This window comes from Phodopus roborovskii, unplaced genomic scaffold, assembly GCF_943737965.1.
Source record: "Phodopus roborovskii unplaced genomic scaffold, PHOROB, whole genome shotgun sequence".
Taxonomy (NCBI): domain Eukaryota; kingdom Metazoa; phylum Chordata; class Mammalia; order Rodentia; family Cricetidae; genus Phodopus; species Phodopus roborovskii.
The window spans coordinates 3518809-3535760 of record NW_026126418.1 but is presented as its reverse complement, the minus strand read 5'-3'; the positions used below and the strand labels follow the sequence as shown (position 1 = coordinate 3535760).

The 16952-nt window shown below is 49.8% G+C and overlaps 1 protein-coding gene across 1 annotated transcript in view; it reads left to right on the top strand.

Moving 5' to 3' along the window:
- Nucleotides 1-7776: 7776 nt before the first annotated feature.
- Wt1 (WT1 transcription factor) overlaps nucleotides 7777-16952 on the top strand; it is a 44073-nt gene continuing 34897 nt past the window's right edge. The window contains exons 1-3 of the mRNA XM_051184045.1: nucleotides 7777-8690; nucleotides 14171-14293; nucleotides 14693-14795. Coding sequence (XP_051040002.1) covers nucleotides 8252-8690; nucleotides 14171-14293; nucleotides 14693-14795 — 665 coding nt within the window. The 5' untranslated portion in view covers nucleotides 7777-8251. The remainder of the gene's footprint in view (nucleotides 8691-14170; nucleotides 14294-14692; nucleotides 14796-16952) is intronic.

The window sequence follows — 16952 nt, the reverse complement described above, 5'->3', positions numbered from 1 at the left end:
TTATTAATGTCCTATTATATGCCAGGCAGCACACAAGATATATATATATATATATATATATATATATATATATATATATATATGATTTTAGAATTATTGCCTGACTTTTTTCATTCACTCATTTGTTCCATCATTCAATTACATTCAATTAATATTTGTTAGCCTTTTTTTTTCTTTGCCAAGCTTTGTGCAAAAAATATAAATGAACCATAACATTTTTCTCCATGACTGTATTAATTTGTTCTCAAAACTAATCTTGGAGTGGTGCTATCATCCACTCCTGTTCAGAGTCAGGACAATGATGGATCTGAGAATGCAGAAGTCACCCTGAGTCAGGAAAGAAGAGCATAGGAGGACTTAAACCTTAGTAGCCTGACCTCACAGGTGCCAGCATAGTAAAAGCCCATCAGTGGAAAACTGTAAGCTTCAGAAAGATGGCCAGAGAAGGATCACTATCCCAGTGAGGTGGAACACACTCTGTCCTAGGTAGTGTTCTGAAAGGTTATGTGTGTGTTCTCATTCACTTGCCCCATGGGGAAGATGCCATGCTCACTTCAAGAAATGCAACAGCCCAGTCTGAGAGGATGGCTCAGTGGGTACAGTGTTTACTGTGAAAGCATGAGGGACCCCAGCACCCATGTAAAATAACCTGGCATCGTTTGGTATGCCTGTAATCCCAGTCCTGGGGGTGGGACAGTAGAGACAGGTAGCCAGGGCCAGTCAGCTATTCTAGCTAAAGCACTGAAAGTCCATTCAGTAGGGACCCTGTCTCAAAAAATAAAGTGAGAGTGGTCAAAGATGACCCCAGTGTTGACTCTTGTCTCCACACACACACATTCAGGTGAGCACACAATGTGATATACAGGTTTCTTTTTCCTGTGTCCGCAGGCCGGAGATGCTGGTCCTCTGCACTGTCTAGCCCTTTGGATTTTAGTATCATTCTCATTTACAGATAACAGTCCTGAAATAGGAGGGGCTTTCATTATCTTCTCAAGGTCTTAACCACTGGCAGAGGCAGGTCTAGAGCTTCGCATTTTTATGCCTGACTCTGAAATCTTTATTATTATAGACATGCTGTTCACACTTGATGTTTGGTTGTAGAGTCAATACAACCCGAGTTGTCTTGAAAAATCTCCATTTGATTTGGAAATAAAATCCCTTTTATTTCCTGTTTTAGGGCAAATTTTATGACATTTCCTTTGAAATGTCAAGTTTTGTTTAAGGGTAGCAGAGTTCCTTTTTCCTGTCCTTTTCTCTGCTCTAACTCACACTTCTAAGCCAAGAATTTGCCAGTTAATAACAAGCAAAAACAGGCCAAATTGTAGACCATGTATAGGAAGAATAACCACTCTTCAGGAGTGCTTCCCAGGGGCTAAGACATGGCCATGCCTTTCCTCATCTACTTTTCACAACAGCAGCCGTGATTTCATTTTTTTTTTTTTTTTAACCTTGAAGACAGGAAAACTAAGTTTTTCTGGGTATAAGTGACTTCCCAAGTCACTTGGCTGGTGGCAGGGGTGATATACCCCAGCTCTGCATCAGTAACTGTTACTAATTCTATAGGGCTGTGTAGGCTGTGAGGAGGAGACTTTTCTAGAACTAGTTTTCCAGATCTTGAAACCCCACTGTCTGTGAGTGGGGTAGGACACTTGCTGAATGCATGCAAACAGGACAGAAGGTGACGAAAAATGGGGACTCTAGGTTACTCCTCTCCCAAGCTCCTTTTATCAGTTGTCCAGTCCTATAGCAACCCTGTTCCTTTACAGTATTTGATTTGTTTCACAGAGAGGTGCCTGCAGCCCTCCTGGAATGGATGGTCCCTGAGGGCAAAGGAGGACTATCCTGTCACTAATGAATTCCAAGTCTCTGCTAAGATGCTGGCAAATGAGCAGCACCAATGTAGAGTCACTATGTGATGCATGAATGAGTGGCACCAAAAAAGTCGAACATAAACTCATCTTTGAGGATGGGGGTGCAATGTCCTTTTTTTTTTTCTGGTAACAACTTGATTTAAAGATCACCTTGAAGATATTATTTCAGCTGCCTCTTGGAACTGTTTGCTTTTAAAAAGATTATTTAAGTGTGTGTGTGTGTGTGTGTGTGTGTGTCTGTCTGTCTGTCTGTTTAGCAGTAGGTGTGGGGGTCCATATCACAGCATCAATGTGTGAAAGTCAGACAACTATCCCAGAATTGGTTCCCTCCTCTCTTTCCAGGGACAAAACTCAAGTTGCCAAGCTTGGCAGTCTCCCTTCCTGACTTCCTACCACTCCCCTTCCTCATCCACTTCCAGTGAACACACCCCTGCCAGCTAGCTGGGCACAGACAGAGACCTCTGGTGCCCTTCACTGACAACCCCTTACCTGCAGGGCCCTCTGGAACTAGATCCTATGAAGCTGACTGATCTTAGGAAAACACCAATTCTCCCCCCCCACTCCCACCCCACAAACATATCTCATAGACTTTTCTACACGCACCCCCCCCCAAACAAACAAAATTGAGAAACCAACTCTGTTTATGACTGAAATGCAGACTGCCCAGAGCATCTGTCCCTGTCACAGACTGGAAGATACAACAAGGCTAACACTTTGCCTTGATACCACCTAATTCAACGTTTGCATATTCTTACAACATGCACTCCGGAATACTGTGTTTTATATGAACATTTATACACCAGTACCCTGGCAATGGGCTGACTTCATTGGAATACTTTACGGCTTAATACATTCCAATGATTTATAACTCGTTTTGTCTAGGCATTTATGCTAATAAATTTAACAGATTCCCCAGTACTGCCTGGTCCCGGTCCTTCGTTTCTTCAGGGAGTCAAGGCGAAAGAAAAATAAAAGTGCATATTACTAATGGAAAGAGGAAAGAAGAAACTGCTCTACTGGACTTAGAACCCAAATAAAATTACACCACAAATAAAATCTCTGATTAAAGTTATACTGAAGAAAAGGCAGGGGAGGGAGGAGAGAGAAAGGAGAGAAACTCCTAGTCCACTTGCAGTTCTGTAATTATGCTACTTATCAAAGGGAAATCGCAACATATTTAGATTTAGCAAGCTAGTTTTCTGGGGAATAACTCATTCATATATAATTAAATTCAATGTTGACAGAAAAGTGACAAAATGAGTGTAGCCAGGAGTGAAGGGGATGAGCTGAAATCCTGCCTATAAATGATATTTTATAGGTTAAAAACACAGAAACGAATACTTTGAAAGAATTTTCTCAGATTGAAAGATTTTTAAGTCTTAAAAAAAAAACAAGTGTATAAGCCAACTTCTTCTTCTTCTTCTTCTTCTTCTTCTTCTTCTTCTTCTTCTTCTTCTTCTTCTTCTTCTTCTTCTTCGTCGTCGTCGTCGTCGTCGTCATCGTCTTCTTCTTCCCGTTCTCCTCCTTCTCCCCCCCCCATTTCTTCCCCCCTTGCTTGCAAAGTTGAATCTGGGGTCAGGAGTTCTAATTGTAACCTCAGACTGGAATTCCAGATGGTGCGCTCTGGACTGGAAGCACCACTCAGTTCATCAATTTCATGGGCTTCCCTATCTGCTCTGGCCACGGCCTGGTCTCTATCCCCACTGTGGCATTAATGCAGAACAAATTGAGACATATCCTCTATATAATTAGTTCCAGAATTTAAAAAGATTTACGGGATAATAATAGAGGCACCGCTGCTGAATCCTTTCATTGGAGGTTCTTTGGGAGCTGGGGAAACGGGGTAAGGCATCAAAACACTGCGGCTCCAGGCACCACGAACTGGGGAAAAGGGCCAATTTTGCATCTCGCACCAGGCAGCGCTAGGTGGTTCTAGTTCCTTAACCAGTTCAGGGAGGACAGTTTGAAGTCCAGATGTGAGATTGGTTAAAAAAAAAAAAAGTAAATAAAAGATCAAGACAACTTTCAAATGAAAGAAGAAGCCTAAGGGTGGTCTGTAAAAAAAAAAAAAAAAAAAAAAAAAAAAAAAAAAAAAGGACCTCCGAGGTTTACATTTTTCTTTTATTTTGCAAAATGAAGCTATGGCCTTTACCAAAAATGCCAGTCTGGAAGCCGTGCCCTAAGCGCGTTCCCTGCAGCCCAGGGCAGATTGCTGACTTAGAAACGCTGGGAGGGAGAAACTGCGCTGTCTTCCTGCTCTTGGGGCTCAGGACACAGCGGCGAAACCGATGATTAGTGGCTTAGAGGTCGGGCCACTCTTGACGCCATTCCCTGGCCCTGGGCGCGGGCCGGCGGTCTCAGCTATTGACAGATCCCAGGGCTTCAGCGTGTTTATTCAATTGTCAACAGCCGCGGGGTGACCAGCCAGATCGCGGCCGGCGTGTGTGCTGGTCCCTGGGGCCACGACAGCGCCCAGGCTCTGACAGCCCTGGGATGAAAGATCTTCGCCCCTCCCCCGCCCCTTTTCCACCTAGACGCGATATCTTAATATTGTAACAATTATGCGCCTTCTAAGACGAGATGGGTACTCTTTGTCCACGTATTGAAGCCGCATAGACTGCCAGGCTCTCTCTTTTCTTCCATATTCCATCAGCACTAAAGAGATAGAGATGATGGTTTAAACTACCCCGGAACGAATTGGACGTTGAAAGTTCAGGTTTTCATTTAAGCTTGACCAAAAATCTTTCTATACACCTTTGAAGAATACCGTTATCAAAGCCCAGTGGTTTAAGAGCAAACAAAACACTACCTTCCTATCTGATTCATCTACAACGCTGAAAGGTGGAGCGCTACTGTCAGCATTTTCTCCTTTGACCACCAATAAGGAAACGGAGGCTCAAAAATACTACAGAACTCATCTGGGGTCAACAGCTGTTGGTTACCAGATGAAAGAGAAATCCTATTCTCAAGCGGCCGGTCCTTGCTCTTAACCACAGTGCTGTACAGCTTGCTTCTTCTACCTCGGTTTCATCTCAGTTTCCCCAGCGTCATGAGCTTAATCTCTGTCTTTGCCTATGGACAGACGGTTCAGAAAGCGATCCTTCCAAGAACTGAGTTTCTGTGCCATCATGGTAGGAAAAAGAAAGAGGGTAACAATCTTAGTTCTCTGTGACCTTCATTTTTCTGGAACCCCGGAGGGCCTCAGATGAAGGAGGTTCAGGGTGCGACACCGCCTGGCCAGGCTCTCACAATCTATTCAGGGCACCCTGAAGGAGTCACCAGCCAGGCATCTGCTGGGAAAATCTCAGGACTCTGGTAAAGAACAGTTACCCAGAGGAGAAAGATGGACCGCGGGAGGAATGAAGCATCCTGTGAGCCCAAAGATTTGCAGGTTCCAGAGCACTCGTTTACCGGTGCTTGGGCTTCTAGACTTGCTGTGGGCCAGGGTATCTCAGGACCCTCCAATCCGACCAGAAGGCCTCTCTGACTGTGCGAAGCAGCTTCCCATTCCCCTCTGCTGGGAACTTCCTATCACTTACATGCTGGTAGAAGTTGGGTCGAGGGGGCACCCTGGAGTTGAAATGAAGAATTAATCCTATGTTTCCTGGGATCACCCTCAAAAATTCTGGAGAAAAGAATGACAGAGGAGTTGAAAAAAAAAATCGGAGCATCTCTTTCCTCTCACCCATGTTTGTATGCCACCTCTCTGCACCAATCCACCCCCAAGCACAAACGAAAAATTTAAACAGGGAGGCAGAGGTTCCTCCTTTTTCATTCCCAAGACACAAAAGTCTCAAGAGCTCACATCAAATTGGCCTCTCTACACATCACTTCCATCCATACCCCCTCTGCACACCACCTCCCAAATCTGCAGGGGACTAAAAAAGAAACTAGCTCCGTTTTCCTTTGGTAATGAAATCCTGGCTCTCCAAGTAGGGCTCCCCTGTCTCGGAGTTCATGTTTAGGAAAAAGACCTCGAAGTAGAAATAAGAGGCCAGGAGAAGGGGAAAGGGACTGGGGGGGGGGTGGCGTGGGACTTTCAGAGTCAGCTCTGCTTAGGGAGTTCTGTCCCATAGGGTCTGTCTCCGCGAAAAAGACGAATGGCCCTGCGTACTATTACTATTACGCTTAGGCATAGAGAATGGAAGAGGAGAGGACAGACAGGGTGTAGGGAGAAACTTGTCTTGGGGGCCCTGCGTTTCTTTAAAAAAGGAGGAGAGGGAGAGGGAGAAGGAGAAAGAGAAGGAGAAAGAGGCTTCTGGTTCACTACAAATCAGTCAAAATTCCAAAGCAGCACGTGCGGGCTCCACACGGTGAAAAGTGAAGAGGCAGCGACAGATAAATTAGCACTTTAACTTTCTTTAGGGTCGTCTTTACCTATATAGATTGTGCAAACCCTATGAGGAGTGAGTAAATGCTTAAGGCAATACTTCCTGAACCCACGCTTCAGGTCCCAAATCAGAATCCATGGCGATTCTGGATTCATGGGTCTGTGTGAGTTAAGACCAACGTGCAGCAATCGGAGAATACACTAAGACGGTCGAAACGCTAGGTTTCTTTGTATTCATGGTCAACTCCTTGGGTGTTGCTTAGCGTAGGTTTACTTGGAAAGCTTAGAGCCTCATCCGGATTCTGGAAGCCTGACTATAACCGGCCGCTTCCCGCCCCGCGCCTGGAAGTCCCAGATAGCACCTTCAAAGTTGCCCCGCTCTGAAAACCTCTTACATTCAGTTACCCGTAGGCTTCTCCTCGCTTACATGTTGCCCCTCACCCCCATAGATCCCACTACTTTAAAAGACTTACATCAATCCAAACTAATCCCCAGACACCTGTTCTAAGTCGAGGGAGTCCCAAACAGCTACAAGGTGGAGGGAGGAGTTGTTTTTGAGAAGTCATTCCCTGGGAATTCTCCCAGCCCTTCGAACACTCTTCTAGCCACGGGCCAAATGGAGCTGCTTCCACGACCCATTTCTTGGTTAGCCTAACTGGTTTGCATCCTCCTCCCATCCCCCATCAATCACCACTGGTCCATAATGGGTTCCTCATCTCTAAAGGAAAACTTGCTTGGCAAAATATCTTTCTGGGACACACTCTTCCTGCTGGTTTCATGGCCACAGTCTCTCCAATCCCATTCCTTCTCAACCTGGAGCTAGAGCATTCTCATCAGAATTAAAGCAGGTTCAGGGCATTCTGCTAAGAGCACCCCCCCACACACACAGAGAACAAACAATTAAACAACAACAAAAACCAGCTGCAATCCCCCCCCCCAGTTAATATATGGTCTGTTAGATACTTCTTGCTGCAAAGAGCCAGTAAGTGTCGTCTATTCTGATTTTAGGTAGGCAGGCACCGCTTTCTGGGTTCCAGCCTCATCAAAGAATCAATTACCAGACAACTGAAACCGTCCCGCCTGTCACAACTGACGTCACACTTCACAATTACCATCTGGAACAATTTCACCTTGAATCTCAACCCTTGAACCGACCTCCTAAAGTGACCCCCAAGGTTAGGCTCTGGGTTTCTGGACTTGAGAAGGTGTAAGACTCAAAGTTAGTCTATTCTCAGAACCCAGGAGAATTCTCTGGGCTTTCTGGTTCCCGCCCTCTTGGAGCCCACCCGCCCCTCCCTCCACCCCACCCTCTGATTAACAACCCTGGACTCTACTCCCACCTCGATCCGGTGTGCCCAGGGGCTCACACTGCTTACCTAGAGGGCCTTGCCTTAAGGCGCCCACACTCGGGAAGGCCAGCTGGGAAGGCAAGGGAGGTTTGCTAGACAGGCCAGTTGCGAGCACGTGGTGGGCCAGAGAGGAGGGTGTCTCTGAATTGAACGCTCCCTCGGGCCCGCCCCACACCCCTGCTACGAGTACCCCGGACAAGCGGCGCGCGCTGCCGGGGCAGGCAAGGGCTGGAGTGTGAATGGAGCGGCCGAGCATCCTGGCTCCTCCTCCTTCCCCCGTTGCCGGCCCCTCATATTTGAGCTTTGGGAAGCTGGGGGCAGCCAGGCAGCTGGGGTAAGGAGTTCAAGGCAGCGCCCACACCCGGGGGGCTCTCCGCAACCGGATCGCCTGCCTGCTCCCCCTTTCCCGCCCTTCCTCCCACCCACTCATTCACCCACCCACCCAGAGCTAGGACGGCAGCCCAGGAACCCGGGCCCGCCGCCTCCTCGTCGCGATCCTGGACTTCCTCCTGTCGCAGGAGCCAGCTTCCACGTGTGTCCCAGAGCCGGCATCTCAGCACACGCTCCGCTGTGAGCCCGGGTGTCTTCAGCAGCAGGAGCAGGCGGGGGATCGAGGCCCCCGCAGCACCTGGGCCAAGTCCAGTGCCGAGAGTCCGCAGGATCGCAGGAGCGGAGGGCCGTCCGGGTCCGAACCGCAGCTGATGGGTTCCGACGTGCGGGACCTGAATGCGCTCCTGCCCGCAGTGTCGTCGCTGGGCAGCGGCGGCGGCTGCGGACTCCCCGTGAGCGGCGCGGCGCAGTGGGCGCCGGTGCTGGACTTCGCGCCTCCGGGCGCCTCGGCTTACGGGTCGTTGGGCGGTCCCGCGCCTCCTCCCGCTCCGCCGCCGCCTCCGCCGCCACCCCACTCCTTCATCAAACAGGAGCCCAGCTGGGGCGGCGCCGAGCCTCACGAGGAGCAATGTCTGAGCGCCTTCACCTTGCACTTCTCTGGCCAGTTCACCGGTACAGCCGGGGCCTGTCGCTACGGACCCTTCGGTCCTCCCCCGCCCAGCCAGGCGTCCTCAGGCCAGGCCAGGATGTTCCCCAATGCGCCCTACCTGCCCAGCTGCCTGGAGAGCCAGCCCACTATCCGCAACCAAGGTAAGGAGTCCGGACAGCCCGCTCTCCATGCGCGGCAGTGGCTAGGCTTCCTCGTCCTATGTGGCTTCTCTTCTCCCGGTTCCTTCCAGACCCCAGCTCTTACCCAGATTTTGTCTCCAAGAGTCTGAAAGTAGCCGCTGCCTGGGAAGGGGAGAGTGGGCTCCATGAAGTGCTAGCACACACACACACACACACACACACACACACACACACACACACACACACTGCTGAGCAAGACCTCAGAGTCCAATAGTTCGCAGGACCCGGGAGGACATTTGGGGTCCCAGGGTCCCTGAGAGATTCTGTGACTTCACGGGAAACGGAAAAGGGCATTGATTATAGCGTGTGGCTCTATAGTGGGAAAGGTCTGATGCTCCACTGAATTACCACCAGCGGTCCACCCTTTTAGATTTCAAGGGCAGACTTAGATAGAGGACTCAGGAATTGGGTCAGCGTTTAGGGACCCTGTATAATGCCTCTGATAGACCCAAACCGGAAGAAACCCTAGCTCTCCCCAAGATGTAGGCTCACTTCAGGCCCACAAGAAGCAGAAGAGAGCTTTGGAATGAGGGATTGACACTTGGGAGACCTGGTAAGGGTTTGCATATAGTTTGTGGGAAAGGTAGCACTGTAGGGATCACTCCAGGCCATGCAAAGTCGCAAAGTTAAGGGCCACGCAGGAGGCGGTGGGACTGGAAGACAGCCTGGCTGGTCCAACTAAACCTTAAGAAACCAAATCCGTGAAGTGAGTCTGGAAAAAGGTGGCCTTCTTTCAGCACTCCTTGGGTGCTTCCTACACACACACACACACACACACACACACACACACACACACACACACACACGGATGTACGTTAGGCTGGGGAAAGGTCCCTGAGGCATGGGACACTGGAATAAGAACAAGAAAGAGTATTGGCGATTGGTGGATCTTCAGTCGATGTACAAGGGACATTGCATGCAATAAACATATTTCCTAGCTCTCTCAGGCTCCACCACACCTATCCTTCGTTTGCACCCTGGCAGAACCATGGTTGCTAAGCCACTGTAGTTCCTTTCATTTGTTGGCGTTTGATTTCTTTGCTATTGAGAATCTAATTTGGTTTGATTAGATGTTTTGGGAAAGTACTTACTAGCACAGAGGCGGATGATTTTCTTGAACCAAGAATTTTGCTGTCCTCGGTCTGGGTGTTTCTGAAATGTGTGGGAAGGGGAAAGCGGGTTGGGTACTGTTTGCAGGAGGCACAGAAGGGTTCTGGGGTCTTCTGAACCCGTCCAGCAGCCCCTCGACCACCAGAAGCTCTAGCGAAACCGAAACCACTGAAGAATGGGAGCTGTTGGTCTCAAGGAGCAACCTGGAGTGGACTGGGGTGGTGGTGGTGGTGTCCCTCTGTTTTAGGTCTTTCATAAATTAGTGTTTTGTACAAGAGATGTTGGAATTGCTCAGTGCCTTTGCAGAGGCTTTCAGATCATGCCATCACTTTCTAGTAGGCAGGTGTTACCGTTTTCCAACCTCCAGGTCACTTTGCTGATCTCATAAGAGGAGAGATGAGATAGGTTAGGACGAATGTTACAGGCCAAACATGAGGAAGCCTGACCAGGCTCTGAATACAGAACACACAGTTCACCTAAATCTCCCTGGCTCAGAGACCATGCCACTGTCAGGCATGTGTATAACTTCAGTGAGCATGCCTGTTATTTGGAGAGACTCACTGACCTATAACCCTCTGGGGAGCAAATACTAATATACCACCATCCTTTTGAGTAGTCCTAGGCTCATGGGGGCTTTGTTGTTGTTGTTGTTGTTGGTGGTGGTGTGTGTGTGTGTGTGTGTGTGTGTGTGTGTGTGTTTAGCTTTCTGCACTGCAAGTCTTATAGAAGCTGGTAGTAGATGGTGGATGGGACTGAGAAATTAAAGCCTGAGGACATTACCCTTACACTCTGGTGCGGGGTGTGTGTGTTCCAGATTCTTCTAAGGAAGAAAGAGCTTCCTTAGGAGCTGAGGGTCAGGACCAGCCAGCCAGTGAAGCCTCCCCACCAAGCTCAGCTCTTCTTGTGATACACAGGAAAAGGCAGGAGGGGAGGTGTCTTCAGAGTAGGGTCACACCCTGGAAACAGGTTCCTGTCAGGGAACTACCCTTTTCTCTTCTAGTTAAAGCAAGTGGGTTGTACAGGTACAGTCTGGGAATTGTGAAGCTGCTGTCCCCCCCCCCCGCCCCCAGGTAGCAACTAGGGCAGATCCTTGAGTTCCCAGTTCTTTGAATTCCGTTCCTTTTATTTCTGGAGTTCCTGCAGATCGGTTCAATAATGCAAGATTTAGTTTGGAGTTTTGATTGGGAGGTGACAGCTGTCCCTGGAAAGTGGGAGAATCAGCTTGCTTGCTGTGAAGAATTCAAGCTGTCTCTAGTTACCTGTATGCAAACCAGGAAGCGTAACTATGGCACTCACTCATTCTGTCTTCTGTTTCTTAAGGACACGCCCCTATTTTTTAATATAGCTGTCGCCCTAATCGTCTAAACATTAATTTAGCAAACACCAAAACCTTACTCTGTGTGTTGGGGGTGTAGATTGTCCATTAAGACAGCTAATGGCTATAGGCACCTTTACAAGAAGAACATAGCCCGAGATAGAAGGAGTGAGCCTCTTAATACTGGTCGCTGAAATCCAGGCACTAGAGGATTAGACTTCAAGGGGCCTCTTCGCTTTTGGCAGAACTAGTACGTGAACCCACATTTTTTCTTCTCCCCCCCCTCCCGAAATTTGACTGCGTGGTTGAAATGGATTTTCTCTGCCCAGTTGAATAGGCCCTGATAACTTGTGAGTGTGAGATGGTTGGAAAGTCTGTCAGGACCCAGAAGTGAGGGTGAGGATTTTCCTAGTCTGGCCCCAATGTGGCCTTGTCAGTGGGCTTTTGACTTCCCACCCCGGGCTAGCGGTCACATCAGCGGGAGTCTAGGCCCTGGGGATCTGCCCTTCCCAAGCTGGTCACCAGCAGAAAACTAGCTGTGACGGGGCCAAAGGCGCCCCCCTCCGGTTACACCAAAGACAGTAGTTGGGTGGGAGTGAGAACTCCACTTATCTCGAGGCAGCGAGATTTTTGAGATTTTCGGGAACACCTTCCAGGCCTAGACCACTGTAGAATCTCCCGGTCTCCTCAGGGCCAGGCTGGGCCAGCCTGTTCCGGGCTCCTCCGCAGTGGAGGCAGGGGAGGAGAGCTCAGGGCGTTACGCTCCTTCCCGCAATGTCAAGGTTGCTCCCCCCTCCCTGGTCCAGACCAATCGTGGGAAAGTGGCTACCTTGGCCTGGAGGGCCTCTCCCTGCAAGGCCGGGACAAGAAGCGTTTGAAGACTTTTGATACTTCGCAGAGTCAGCAGTCTCTCCCCCGACACCACTCCGCCCTCTTCGAGCTGGGCTCAGCTCAGTCCGGGTACAGCGGGTTCCTAATCAGCCCTGGTTCTGATAAGCTTCTAATTAAAAGAGCTCTCCCTCCGATCCCGCTGCTCTCACTGTTGCCCCTCCCAGGAGCCCCGAGGGAGGGGCTCGAGGTTGCTGCTGCCCGCCAAGGTCTTCCGTCTCACCTCCGACTTGGTGGGTAGGGAGCCTTGCCGGACGCCCGCATCCTCAAGCCGGAGTTCGGGAGTGCCAGCGGAGGTTCCCAGCGTGGGAGCTGCAGCCTAGCTCCAGCAGCTCTGGCTACCTGCAGTTGAGCAGCGGGTCTCAGACTGTGCGTGCCTTAGGTCTTTGGCTGCTCGGCTCAGAAATGGAGAAGGGTTCGTTTAGAGAAACTTTCTTTATTGCCTCTACTTCCTCCTTGGCCCCCCTTTTTTGTTTAAGTGCTCTTTCACAAACTCCTCATTTCTGATGGGAAAACTCGGGTGGGTGCCTAGACCCATATTTCGTTTGAAAGCTGTAGGCCTCAAGTAGGGCCAGGCCTTTTCTCTGAAAAGGAAGTCTCTGGAAGGCCAAATGTACTTATTGATCCACACCCAAGAACTATTAGGATTGGAGATTATCTTTTCCCACTTCACAGGAAGAAAAATGAGGCACTCTGGGCTCACCCAGGTTGAAAAACTGGCTGATTCCCCAGTCACTAACCAGAGCTCCTGGGCACTCCTCTTCCCGGGACATAACTCCGTAATTCCCATGGTGCCTCACTCCATTCCTTCACTGCGGAAACAAGTCAATCTGGCCGCATCTGGCCATGTGCATTTACTGCTCTGGAGTGACCTGGATAGTTTGGGCAGTGGGTGTCGCCTTTATATTTTGAAGTTGGCGATAACTGGCCTCCTGTCTCTGTACAGAATGAATAGTCGTGGCGACTTCTTATTGAAGAACCTTGATCAACCGGTGCAGACTTTGTTCTACCTTAGTCCCTAGAGAGTTTTGGCTTTAGAGACTGAGCAGTAGGAAGCCATTGGGGCTGCGATGATTGCTCTGAAAGGAAGGAGAGTAGCCACTGTGAGGGTCCAGTCACCTCTCATTTGCATGCTATCCTGCCAGTCTAGGTTCCCTCTTCCAAGCTTCACCACAGGAGGGGGAGGGCCCACCCTCCTAAAGTTCTTTGGAGGGTTCTTAGGATGCCCTCCCTTGTCCCAGCTCGAGTTTTGGCAAAGCAGGTGGGATATGTGTTTGCATAAATTTAATAACAATATCAACACAATAATAAGATTTCCAAGGCTCCACAGTGCTTTTCATCCATTTGAGGTATAGGAAAGAGCACCAGTCTCTGTTTCTCAGCAGGGAAACTGAGGCAAGGAATGAGACACTGCTACCCAGGGACAGGCAAGGACAGTGTCCCACACACTGAAATGTTAGTCATTACAGCAGTGATCAGAGGTAGCCCCTCTGAGCCCCAGGTAGGTGTGGGAAGGGAAGAAGGACTCAGCCCAGCTGGAAGGGTCATTTCTTTCCACCCACACAAGCCTTCCTAAAGACCTTGGGTGTCTTGATGTCAAGCTGTGCATGCCAGAGAGGTAACATGCCCTGGTAGTTAGTTCTTTCTGCATTTAAAGCGCAGACCGTTGAACTGGCCCGGGTAATTAATGAGCTGGTGTATGGCCCCTGATTTACAGCCCCGAGTCAAAGCGGGGTCAGCAGAGGAAACTCAGTCCTCTGGGCCAAGCCGACCCCGCACGAGAACCTCGGTGTTGTTTGTTTTTTAAGAAAGACAATGTCTCCGGCAGGCGATGGTTTTTACACCTATCTTGGAGGAGGCTCTATTCAGCAATGGAAGACTGAGGCATAGAAGAATTGTGGAACAGATGGGAGCTTGGGATTTTAGTTGGGGAAAAGGATGAAATGAGGTCATGCCTACTTTAAGCCTGAACGAGGTCCTAGTCGAAGGGGCGGGGAACCCTTTACTGATGACATAAATTCCAGAATCAGGTACCCAATGCCACCCGAGTTTAGTAGCACCAATGCCCCTGCCCTTTCCTGAGCCTAACTGATTCTGTATTCTGTGCTTCTTTCCATCGGTTCCTCAGGATACAGCACCGTCACTTTCGATGGGGCACCCAGCTACGGGCACACGCCCTCGCACCATGCTGCGCAGTTTCCCAACCACTCCTTCAAACACGAGGACCCCATGAGCCAGCAGGGCTCTCTGGGTAAGTGGATGGAAAAAATGCGGGTCTTTACCCGCAGCCTCCATCTATCTCACCACTTCCTACCTAGATTTCCAAGCCTTAGCAAATTGGGGAAGGGAATAGAGAACACCTAAAGGGATCCTAGAAATAATAGCTGGCTTTACTCTATTTGAAAGTTCAAAGCTCCTTCCATTCCAAGTAAGTTACGAAAAAGTGCCACTCAGACAAGGCAACTAATGCCAGAGAGTGACTACAATGCAACCTTAAGCGAGGAAAGTTTCCTTCCCTGGTGAGATTGGCTTCGTGGCTGGCGCCAGGCCCCACTGTCTGAAGCTCAGCAAGGCTCTCCCCCGCACCAGAACCCCTGCCTGTGCCCTACACTCCTGAGTCTCCTCATTGCAACCCTTGGCTCTCCTGTAGGCGACCAGCAGTATTCGGTGCCACCCCCGGTGTACGGCTGCCACACCCCTTCGGACAGCTGCACTGGCAGCCAGGCCCTGCTGCTGAGGACGCCTTACAGCAGGTAAGAAGGCGCGGAGTACCGCGGCTGTGTCCTGGTGACCCTGGAGGTGCAGATGAGCGGTCCAGCAAGAGAAAGCCAGACCCTGGTCATCACTGACATCAGGAAGGTCTTGGAGGAAAAGAAAGCCTGTACCGGGCCCAGACACTCAAATTAAAGCAGGTGTCTTGGATATAAATTTGCTTTGTATGTAAATGAGGCCGTTATGTTTGGATATAAAAAGGAAGCTGCGGCCTTCACGGGTTATTTCTTTCCTTTGGTTTTTCGAGACAGATTTTTCTGTGTATCTCTGGTTGTCCTGGTACTTGCTCTGTAGGCCAGGCTGGCTTCGAACTCAGGGATCCACCTCTCTCATTTTCCATTTTCTCTTCCTCCCTCTTCCTCCCCCCCTCCCAGTGCTGAGATTAAGGGAGTGCGCCACCATGCCCGGTCACGATTTATTTCTCAATGGTCTGCTGGGAGCCTTTTAACTTCCCCAGGACCAAAAATTAAGGACCAAGTCCACTCCCACTCCATCCTTTTGTTTAAAGCCTTCTGCACCAACGGTCCACAGGGGCCAAAGTACTTAGACTGCGTCTAGTGTGGGACACATCCTTCCTCTCACCCTTACCCTCTAGCGGGGTTTTTTTTTTGGGGGGGGTGTGTGGTAGTGTTCTGTGAACTTGGTATGTGGCAGCCCTTTGTGCGTTCTGGGCTGAGACCCTTTGCTCTGGAAGGTGTCTGCAAGCACAGGCTTCTGGAGAAGGAAAGTCAGCTTTTTTTTTTTTTTTTTTTTTTTTTCCTTTACCGAAGCTCTGTTCCCTCCCCCTTCTCTGGTCTCTAGTTCCACTCTCCACCTTTTCTCCCCCAAATTTATTCTTCAACTTTGGGTGAACTTGGCCGGCATCCCGCGCGTCTCAGATAGGGTTGCTTAGTAACTGTGATGCACACACACCGGTCCGCTGGAAGGTGGCTGCGATGGTCTTGGCTGCAGAGGATTGGGTGCACATTACCTCACCGCCCCCCCCCCTCCCCGTACTGCGGGGATCCTGACACCGACTGCCCCAAACCCATCCCCATCCTCCCGCCCCTTGGCTCCGGGAGGCTGACGTCAAGGGAAGGAGGTAGTGAGGTAATGAAGGAAGGAAAAGCTTCTGTCTTGGGAGATTGGGTGGGGGAATGGCCGCGCCTGGGGACGTACAGTCCCTCTGGTGGAGGATGGGCACGTGCTTGCTCTAGATTCTGGAGCCTACGGTGCAGAAGTGCATCCTCAGGTCTCAGGTGCATTTATGAAATTGACTCTGGGGCTGGTCTGACTCTCCCATCCGGGTATCGGTATCGGTATCAAGGCACCACGCTTGGGCTTGCTCTTCTATTTTTGCCCTCAGCAAAATCTGCAGTGCTCAGATTTTAGAAACTTTTCTATTTGATGTGAAAAACCTATCATATGTAACCGGATCTTAGATTTGCATCACTTCTTTTACGGCAGGAGGCAGAGAAATGTATGCCCAAGGTACAGAGAGGGTCACATATCTTTTCTCCCTCCCTAGCTAGAAAGTGCTGCTGGCACCACAGAACCAACCTGCTATCCTGAGGCCACAGTCCCAGTGGGGGCAAATCACCAGTACTCAAGATTTGCATGGGCTCCCTGCTGAAAGCCTCTTCCCTTATGGGGACTGTGGCAACAGGCCACAGACATCCTTCCTGTCTACTGCTAGAGTGTCATCGCTGGCTGTTGTTCTAGTAGCTATAAGGGAGGCCTCTGGAACGGTTCCCGGTGTGAAGACCTTGGTCCCTCAGTCAGGAAAAAGAGCTTGGTGGAGGTGTAGGAGTGGGCATTGTTGAGATGGGGCCTTCTTGAGGGCTGGAGGCCGGGGGGGGGGGGGGGGGGCTGGCAAGATCTCTCTCTCTCTCTCTTCCTCTCTCTCTCTCTCTCTCTGTGTCTGTGTGTGTTACTACAGACACATCCTTCATTCCTCTTTCTGCCAAACTCAGCCCATACTGAGGGACTCTAGGAAGCATATCCATCAGAAAATGATCACAATCTTTGATTTAGTGTTGTTTTTCCAAACAAAGTTTGAATTTTTTAAATGGATTTTTGACTTGAGGGGATCTGTGGTGGATTTTAACTTGGGGATGAATCTGTGGTTACTATCAAGAAGGGGAAAGTCATTCCAATTT